The 10,769-nt window shown below is 36.7% G+C and overlaps 1 protein-coding gene across 1 annotated transcript; it reads right to left on the reverse strand.

Annotated features, from left to right (window-relative positions):
• Positions 1-2,337: 2,337 nt before the first annotated feature.
• LOC109105897 (ADP-ribosylation factor 1-like) lies at positions 2,338-10,437 on the reverse strand. Its single transcript, XM_042717767.1, has 5 exons — positions 10,291-10,437; positions 8,563-8,733; positions 8,371-8,481; positions 4,052-4,176; positions 2,338-3,970 (listed from the first exon to the last, which is right to left on the reverse strand). The coding sequence occupies exons 2-5, from the start codon at positions 8,705-8,707 to the stop codon at positions 3,809-3,811; spliced, it is 543 nt and encodes a 180-aa protein (XP_042573701.1). The 5' UTR covers positions 8,708-8,733; positions 10,291-10,437; the 3' UTR covers positions 2,338-3,808.
• Between the last annotated feature and the right edge of the window lie 332 nt (positions 10,438-10,769).

Below are 10,769 nucleotides of genomic sequence, written 5' to 3' on the forward strand. Positions count from 1 at the left end.
CAACACCTCAATCCTTCAGATATTGTTTTCTCAATCTGTTTTGTTCTTATGTTGAGTGCTGCTTCCTGACTGTTGGAATGTACTCCTGTCGCTATAACAGAGCCGAGTGTTTGCATTTGCATTGAGTTTGCTGTGAAAGGCGGCATTCTGTTGGCTGGCACCTGGGGCCGTGCGAGAAAAGAGCAAAGCGCAGACAAAAGACAAGTGCAAAAATCCAGGCCCAGGGATGGCCTGAGCGCCACACACAAACCCCAAGCCGCTGGAGCAGCAGGAGTGGGCTGAACAAAAGCCACCCTGTAAGAGAGCCGGCCAAAGGGAGCGGAGGAGTGCAGCACCCCTCCTTTTCCCACCATCATGCCTTCCCTGCCATGTATTACTGGCTTGGCTGCATTATCCATGGCAGCCTAATCGGGCCAAAGGAACGTTGTCCTAGATTGCTTTCCCTCCCCCTCGTTGGGCCGAGCGCCCCGGCGCCTGATTCCAGGCTGCTGACCCCGCAGGCCCGGCCGATCCTATTTGTCACTTATTAAAGGCGAGGGAGGTGTTTGGGGAACTGGAGGCCGTTTCAGTGGAGAATTAATGACAGCGACACAGAACCCCCTCACACCAGGCACACTTACCCTCCCATCAACTAAACGGCCAGTCGCTCACCAGAGATGCTTCCCTTCCGTCTTCAATGCTGAAGCAACCAAATACAGGCCCGGTTCAAGAATCAAGCCTCTGAGGGGCATTTTCATGACACAATTTACACGACAACAGTGATTTGAGAAAAGCATACTTTTTAAAACAGGTTTCAATGTGCACATTTTTCAAAGCAAACCCTGTAATTGTCTCTGTGTAAAATACAAAAAATGCGAATTTGTGGAAAAATGCGTATTACTATTTGCGCAGTGTGTCTTTAAAGAGTGACGTCGCAAACTACTGGCCTGGCATGTATAATACAGCATTTCAAGTTGTTTTTGTGTCATCTTTTTGTAGCACACAGTCGTGCAAACGTGTATGGAAGCCCGTTTTCACCACTGAATTAAAAAAACAAACAAAAAAAAGAGGTTACTTTTTCTCTCACAATTCTGACTTTTTTTTCACAGAATTGCATGATAAAAACTCACAATTCTGACTTTATAACTCACAATTGCTAGTTAAAGTCCAGTTTAACTTTGGTGGTGGTGGTGGTGGTGGGGGGGGGGGTCTGATATGTTCTCAGAATTGCGTGTTTATATCTCACAACTATGACTTCTTAACTCAATTGCAAGTTTTGCAAGAGAAAAAAAGTCAGAATTGTGAGATAAAAAGTCACAATTATCTTTTTTATTTTTTCTACAGTGGCGGAAACGGGCTTCCCTTAATGCACATCTATTTTGGCATATATTTTTGTCCTGTCCAATGCTATGGTTATCACTATGTCAGTCATTGCAATTTCGAGAGTTACTGGCAGCATCAAAAACAAAACTTTTAATCAAATTCTGACTGGATTACATAGCCTAGAAAGTGCACAAAAAGCACTCCCGTTATAATCACTAAATAATCACTTCATAATCACGCTTATCTCAGTTCATTGAGATCTCTCGAAGTTCCTAATATAAAGTTCCTTCATAATCATTGAGACTCTCTGCACTGCACAATGAATCTCTTTACATCGTGTCTACACTTTAATACAATGAGAGGATTCGAGTGCAGAACTCAGCGTTGGACAAAACACTGGCATTTTGAGCTGCCTCTAATTGGCCATTGCATTCTAAAAATCAACAGATATGTCTGTGATTGGCTGTATTGCTCAACACTGCAAAAACACATTGTAAATCAAAATAATAAATCTCCATAATGCTAACACAAATATGCGATAGATTGTCTGTCTTCCAGACTAGAGGCTGTGGTATATAAATTATGAAGTAGCCTGTTTTGTGAATTTATAGGGTAAAACAGGGTAAGATGCCCCCCTTTTTATTTGTAATGTATTTCATAGATTGCTCGAAATCTTTGAAGAATAGCCATTCCCTTCTTAATTTTGTCATTTAATCTAAATATCTAAATTGGTGAGATTTAGTCAGCTGAAATCATTTTGAGGTTAATAGATATAATCTTTGTATCTGGAAAATACTGATCCATTGCATGGTAATAGTTATGAATATTTTTTTTCCTTTTAAACCAAACTAATGTACATTCTCATGTTTAACCGCTATGCTTATATATATATATATATATTTATATATATATATATATATAAAACAAACAAACAAAAAAACGTTTTTTAGTGAGCTACCTGGTTCAATTATTGATGCCACTGCAGTCAAGATTTATTTCAGAGCTGCTTCAGAATAACAAGAGCGCAACAGTAAGTCCAGTTATACTAGTATCTTTAATTACAGTGCATGTCAAAATTAAAAAAACAAACCAAACAAAACAAAACAAAAAAAAAAACATAGGTTAAGAGTCACATTATACATCATTTTGCTAAGAGATTCACATAATTTGACCCAAAGTAATCTGTGTCTACCAAATTAGAAGTTAACTGGGAAAGAGAGAGAGAGAAAAAAAGATAAATAATAAAGTAACTTTAAAACCATCAGCCCTAACATTGTTTAACATTGAACATTAAGATTATTAATCTGAAACGGGAGTCTCTGTTTGTCATAAAGGCACCACGGCTAGTCTGGGGAAAAATGACATCTACATGCACAACAGAAAGCTCGTTGATATTAACATGCCAACACTCTGGAGATATGTTTTGCGTTATGTCCTAAAACAATAAAAATGCACAAATCATTTTTTTTTTTAGAGATCAAGTTGTAGTATGTGGTTAGATGAGACTGTTGTTTATTCAAATGGGTGGTTAGATTAGGAGTCCCAAATAAGAAATAGAAAGTAACACTTAAATAGAGTGTCAAAACAACATGAATTTTAACGCTAGGTGCATAAAACCAATCTTTCAGTTTCTCTTTATGGGTAAATAAAAAAAAAAAAAAAATAAAAAAAAAAAGTGTTCAGGACACATTTCACCACCCATAAATAAAATAAACAACATTTTGCATATAGAAAATGAGACCTATTTTTGCAAAAAAAAAATTATATCGTCACATTGTTTTCATGAAACAACCTCCAGTCCTCTAAAAATAAAAAATCTCATTACTGTTACGTGCCTGAATGTATTACTTCACCCTCCTACAAACCTTGATTAACCTGAGCCACGCCAACTTTTCTCCCACATACTCACAACAAAACATCTGTTGTGTATTGGGAATCTCATAACAGAAATATCTTTGTGTTGCTGACTTCATAACTCTACAGCTCCTAAAGCTTCATGACAGTAAAGCTAGAGGCTGAGAAGACAGTGTAATCGTTTTTGGTTTCTTTTCCTCAAAATTGAACCGTTATATGTGCAGGTAGTGTCTGTAATGTTTGATTTCCTGTACTCCGTCCAAGACAAACATAACAGCTTCGTTTACAGTACGTCTAAGAAAGAGTCTTATCATAAGCACAATAAAATAATACATGTGCAAGATTCAAATGAGACCTGACAAGAGTTTACTTGAAACTCTCTCCAATGACTCGGGCAGTAAGAACGGGGGAAAAAAAAAAAGACAGGAATAAACAACGAAAGGCTAAATCTATTTTGCATAATGGTGCTCAAAAAGCTGCCTCAAAACAAAAAACTATTTACATTAAACGAGAGAGCAACACTTTGACTGTAGGGCCCTATTCTTCCGTGTTAATGGGGTTTGAAATGAGCGCAGCTTCCAGCACCGTTTGTTTAAAAACAAAAGAATAAAGCAAGTGCTGAGAATATCAAACTAAGGAAGAACTAAGGTTGTTATTTCTGGTTTTTCAGTTGATTGGACAACCAGTCGAGTCCTTCATAGAGGCCGTCGCCGCTTGTGGCGCATGTGGCCTGAATGTACCAGTTCCTGTGCCGGAGCGAATGCAGCCCCAGCTTGTCCGTGATTTCGGCAGCGTTCATGGCGTTCGGTAGATCCTGTCGGACAAACACGTGTCAAATGTGTAAGAACAAGCAACTGGAAAGTAGTGCAAGTTATCAGCTGAAAGCTGTTGGTACCTGTTTGTTGGCAAACACGAGCAGAACTGCTTCCCTGAGCTCATCCTCAGCCAACATCCTCATCAGCTCCTCTCGCCCTTCATTCACACGCTCTCTGTCGTTGCTGTCAACCACAAAGATCAGACCTAACCCCAAAAAAAAAGAAAAAAAAAAAAAGAAGCAGATTTATGGACTGGTGTGAGTGACAGAAATGGCTAAAAATGGAACTGACATCAGATCAATTACACAAAACGGTTTGTATTATGTCTGCTTTATATTTAGTCCCAACTACAAAGATAGTTGCCAGGGCTGCTGGTTTAACACATTAATGCCCCTAACATTCAAGATATGAGGCAAAAGAATGCCCCTGTATTTTTGTTTTTGTCTTACATTTATGTCACATAGTTTAGCAATATCACAGGAGCAGCAGTGCAGTTTTGTCTTGAATATCTGCATGATTGAATAGTAGCTTAAAGGGTTACTCCACCCCAAAACGAAAATTTTGTCATTAATCACTTACCCTTACTTATTCTTCTGTATCATCCACACGCCACAAGGATGCGCTGTTTTCTTTCAAATCAAAGCTAAATACACGTACAAACAGCGCATCCTTGTGGTGCGGATGATACAGAAGAGCACACGCAGCATACAGTGATATGGAGAGACACAGAGGAGACTGTTGACAAAGAAATTATTGTTTTCTTCGCTTACAAAAATTGTTCCCGTCGCTTCATATAACCCAGATTGCACGTCTGATGGCAGATGGAGTATTCTGATGATGACTTTCATACCTTTTATGGACCTTGACACTGTTATTTACTTGGCAGTCTATGGGACAGTCACAGGCCTCCCGGTTTTCATCCAAAATATATTAAATTGTGTTCTGAAGACGAACAAAACTTTTACGGGTTTAAAACAACATGGGGGTAAGTGATTAATGACAAAATTTTCATTTTGGGGTGGAGTATCCCGTTAATAAACGAAGTTAACATTGCGTTACATTTTAGGCACAATACTTTTTCAATATTTGATCAGTTTCGCCAATAAAAAGAGTTCCACACAAAGAACTTTTGTGCATCCCAAGCAACACACAGCACTGTTTCATTACTGAATGAATCCAGGCTTGTAACGAATCGAGTGAGCCAATGATTCAGTGACTCGTTCACAGGCCCTGTTTACACTTGCTATTAAGATTAGTTCTGGTGTGAACCAGGCGCAAACAGTAGGGGTGTAACGGTTCGGTCTGATACGACACAGTGGTGTCACGGTCCGGTACGTTCGGTACCAGGGTAATTAGTTACATCACAATGTTTTAAACCATAATGGATATCACACACAAGCAACATGCAAACTTTGTGCAAGAGTTACGCCGGTGAACGTCTTAAAGTGAAAGTAAAAATGGAATGACGGAGCTTTCTCCATCTGACGCTGCATATTCTCTGTTTTTATTCATTCCCTTAATATTTCTAATATTACATAGTGAAAAAATAAACAATGAGAAGAAACATATTTCGTGTTAAACAGATTGTTTTTGAAAGTTGGTGCTTGAAATAAAAGCTTTTTAGGGCATTTTAGGGATGTCAGTTACAAAAAATTAGGCTAATCTTGTTCTCTGGGTTAACATGAATTATATTGAACCCGATGAAATGTTTTCTATAAATATATTTTCTTTTCCAAACTTGCATTCTGAATAATAAATACACATCATTCCCTCCCAACCTGCAGCAGTGGTGCTCATCACCAGTGTTTTTCAGTCACGGATTATATTTCATACCTATTGAGTTTCCATATATAAACTCAGTTTGACTGATAAACAGGATTTACTTGCGTGTTGCCTGTTGTGCTCCTATTCAAGTCTTTTAAGATAGTTTGAATGAATGTGATAACCGCTTTAAAAGATACATATTTTAATTAATGCTAAGCAGTAACACATTGACAGCACCACAAAAATAAATATTTATTGAGAATTTTGGCATAAACGTGTAAATTACATATGACTGTGTAAAAGATTAAATAATTTAATACAAATAAGAGTCGTTCTGATATTATTGATCTTTCACGTCCCTAAAAATGTACACATTCTTAAATCTTCTTGCAAACACTCATTTAAGTGCCATTTTGCCAACTAGGTGGCTACAGCGCAATGAAAATATACATAAATCACATTTAGCGAACCAAACTGTTTTGAAAGTGTGAGAAGTCCATACTGACAAAAACTGTCCAAACATGCAGATTCACTCTGTCTAGGTGTATTCTGAGATAACAATCAGCTAACTGTAAACCACAGTGACACGTTGGAATTTTTTCCCCCTGAGCCAGGAAGAAAACACAGATTTGGCTAAAGAATCGTGAGGGTGACATTTACAAACCGAAACCGATCTTATAATGTCACTGCAGTAACCTGATTAACAAAAACAGACACAACACACACAGTTTACATCAAACGAACTGGACTTCCCGACTAACACAACCAGTGTTGGGGAAAGTTACTTTTAAAAGTAATGCATTACAATTTTGCGTTACTATTTAGTAAGTAACTAAATATGTTACTTAGCTACTTTTTTATGGAAAGTAATGCGTTACGTTACTTTTTAAATCTGGACAGGGCTTGCTTGTTTGTTTTTAAAATAAAAAAAGTTACATTTTTGGCAAATATAAAAGCCTTTTCACACCAAAAGTGAAATGAATACGCCTCAGGCTGAAGGTAAAGTAAGTTTACGTCTGTACAGTAGAATGCAGAAGAAATTTCAACACTTCAGCAATTAAAAAAAGACAGAAATGTTTGTCTAGAGTAATTTTTGCTTATTAGTATGGTTGAACTGGATCATCGAAGGTCAGAAGCAAAGACACTGGTTTCTAGAATCTGATCAAATACATAAAGGATGTTTGTGTTGTTTAACATCATTGCAGTGTTGCATTATTTTTATTCATTTTGAGGAATACCGAATCTGTTTTGTTTCGTTTAGTTTTTTCTAGTGAGATGAATTAATGCATCATGATATTTTTTTTAGAACTACAGTAACATCTTATGATTTCTCTCAACATGGGGACAGGAAAGCTGTCAATCAATAAATATGAAAAAAAACAAAAAAACAAGTTGCGTTACTTATTTGAAAAAGTAACTCAGATGTTCTCTTGTAAATTAAAAAGTAATGCGTTACTTTACTAGTTACTTGAAAAAAGTAATCTGATAACGTAACTCGTGTTACTTGTAATTAGGGTTGAGTATTGTTAGAAATTTTCCGGTTCCACTTAACGGTTCTGGTTCCGTTAAAATCATTAAACAACTATTTAAAAAATAGTGGTAAGGAAAAGTGCACAATACACAACTACTCAATACTGTTTATTACTTACTGTCAACTTAATTTAAAGGTTGTCAATGTCAAAATTCAACATATTACAGTATACAAATTTCCAGGTTCCGATTCCGGTTCCATTTAAATGAACTATCATTGTGTTTTTTACTCTTTTACCTTCATTGAATGTAGTGTTGCTGGAAGGTAGTAAGTAATGTTGAGTAATGCTAGTCCATCAATCAGCATGTGCTTCAAAGTTAATGTTTTTTATACTATCAATAACATTTTGCTTTTCAAGCAGGAATAAGCCGGTTGGCCAAATAGTCCCTTGAGGATTAAGACACTTGTTAATGAAATATACACTGTTATACTTATAACCATGTAGAGGTATTCACACACTCCATAAAGCCCCTATTTTACAAATAATAATGCAGTCAGGAGATGCTGTGATGCAATGAGTGGTTTCCACATTTTTAAACATTTAAAATGCATGAAAATAATTCATCACTCTTGAAATGACCTGTACACTAAATAATCTAACTCTCATACTTACATAACAACAGCAGTCTGTTTATTTAGTGTTCCAAGCTGAAGTCAGTATGTATATTAATGACAATATGGGACAAATATAACGTAGTTTAGTGGCAGCAGGTGCTGTGCGCGGCCGGTACATGTACAGTCAGACAAAACGACGTGCACAGTTATCAAAGATGCAAGTGCGTGTACAGTTGTAGGAAACGTTAAAGACGCGCGTTATTAGAATCAATGTGCTCAGTAATTAAAGAAGCAGGGTGAAGTGTCTGTTATTTGGTTTGTGACATCCTTTACGGGAAACGCCAAATCGTCAGAACACCGGTGCAAGGCTGCTCACAGTGCTTGGTCACATGTCCCACCAGAACCGTTTTCAGAACCAAAACTTAGAAATTGTTCACGGTTCCGGTTCTTTTCAAAAAACAGAACCGGTTCTCGGTTCCCAGCCCTACTTGTAATGCGTCACCCCCAACACTGAACACAACATACTGTATGTCTTGGGGAAAGTCTTACCTTGTGTGTTCTGGAAATAATGGCGCCACAATGGTCGAATCTTATCTTGCCCACCGACGTCCCAAACCGTGAAACTTATATTCTTGTACTCCACAGTTTCGACATTAAAACCTAACACAGAACAGAAAGCACATGAAAGCCTTCCTTCGCTTTTCAGATGCTAATATCTGGAAACAGATCCCAGTCACCCACCGATCGTCGGGATGGTGGTGACAATCTCCCCCAGCTTCAGCTTGTACAGAATCGTCGTCTTTCCAGCAGCATCGAGACCCACCATCAGAATTCGCATCTCCTTCTTACCGAAGACTTTAAAGAGGTTTGCAAATATGTTGCCCATGTTTGACAGACGCCTCTCTCGCTCCTCTGAAACACAAGAGGACAAACGCTCATTAACCCCTTAACTGCCGCATAAATTAACTTCAATATATTACAATTAAATCCTAATCTAATCATGACAAACTATATACCTTTCGTTGGAAAGGTCGAAGACTCCTAAATAGATATTTGACCACTTTTTGTTTTTTGTTATGATTTATGTAGGGTAATTGATTGATTTATTTATGGAGTGAGTGTTTTTTGTTATACATCATAACAGGAGTTCTGACCTTTGTCACAAAAAAATCTTCTTCGCTTCCTTTTTGCCTTTCACATGTTTTAGTAATCCTCATAAATTATATATCATTTGAAAGCTTAAAACCTCTAAATTCATCCTGTGAAAACCATTTTGAAATCAGACACTGCGTTACCATGGAAATCGGACTTTAAAATCTTTTATCGGGCTCCTCCCCCTTAGTGGGAGGTGTCATATTCCAAATATATTACGGTCTTTTAGAATCAAAACTTTTCATAATCTTGACAAAATACATATCGTTGGAAAGGTCTGAGGCTCAAGATTCCATATCTGGTGGTTATTTTGTCATTTACATAATATTGAGAGAGAGAAAATGATACATTTGTGACAGAAAAATGCATCAAAAAAATTCAATGGAGTTTGAATGGCACCCGGTGGCTGTTTGTGGTATAACACTTTTTTAATATCAACTTTAAATTTGGAACACAACTTATTTAGACATATGGCTTTAATTTTATAGCAATTTTAGATTAAAACATTTTATAAAATATTTATTTTATATAAAATATAATAACAAATAGTACAGTACATTTTCTTTACAGTAAATTTAAACTTCTATAACTTTTTTATGCTTTCATTTTTTGAAATGATTTCTTCAATAATCTGCAGATTATCTTCTTTAAAAAGAGACCAACCTTTGGTCTGTATTCAAAAGCATTTATGAATTATAACAGTTTAAGTTTGAAGAGTGTACTTTCACGTCTATGTTCAAAAAGGGGGGTGACAGTTAAAAGGGTTAAGAGCTCCGTCTTCCAACAAGTCTATATAATCATTTATTTTAATAACAAATCTGATCTGACTTCATAGCTTGGACAAGCTTTCCTAAAATAATACTATTCAGAGGCAAAAGCGAAAAACAGTATCATTGCGTAGAATCACATTTTATCTGTTCAGAAAAAATTAAAAATAGATTTCAGGTGATTTTGATCTTCAGGTCCCTATAATTATTTCAGATAATAAGTTGATTAAACTAGTTTTTGTGGCTGATTATTAAAGGTTCTACAACAGTGTTTTAAAACAAAGTCGAGCTCAACGGTTAATCAAGTTTATGTATTAAATCATCGATACGAGATTAGTGACTCAGAAGTGGACTGAAGTCATAGATTGTTGTTTCCTTTGTCACACTCTCTCACATCTGAACGGATTTAACTCCGTTTAACACCGAAACTCTCTTTCTAATCTCTCCTCCCCCCCGCGAGGGGAACGTAGCACACAATACTAGTTATCGTTTGTTAGCATGGTGGTAATGTTTCGATCACTAAATACGTTTATCAAAAATAAAAACTCACAGTTCAAGTTTCCTCCTCAACTTCAAGGCGTTTCCTCCCTCAAGATGGCGGGTTTCCGGCCACGTCAGTGCGTCATGCATCACTTCCGCCGAAGCGGTGATAAATAGAACTATGTAGCCACCACACGTGTTTAGTGCTTTTTTCTTATGGTTTTCACAATTTGTGACTCCGGTGCAACACGCACACACGTGAAGCAATGTGTTAAACTGCTTTATGAGCGATTTAGAACGTACGTTATTGTGGTTATATTGATGTAACGGACTTTGCATGTTAACATTTGCTCTCAAAGGCAATACTATCATCAATATCTCAGTATTTATGTTATAGCAATAAAGATTAAAAAATCTAAATAAATAATTCTAAATAAAAGTGGCCATTTTGGGTGCATGTGCTAAAAAAAAAAAATAGAGCAGCAGTAGAAGTAATAATAATAATAATAATAATAATTAGGTTTGTTTTAAAAGTGCACCTGTAATTCT

This window comes from Cyprinus carpio, chromosome B2, assembly GCF_018340385.1.
Source record: "Cyprinus carpio isolate SPL01 chromosome B2, ASM1834038v1, whole genome shotgun sequence".
Lineage (NCBI taxonomy): Eukaryota > Metazoa > Chordata > Actinopteri > Cypriniformes > Cyprinidae > Cyprinus > Cyprinus carpio.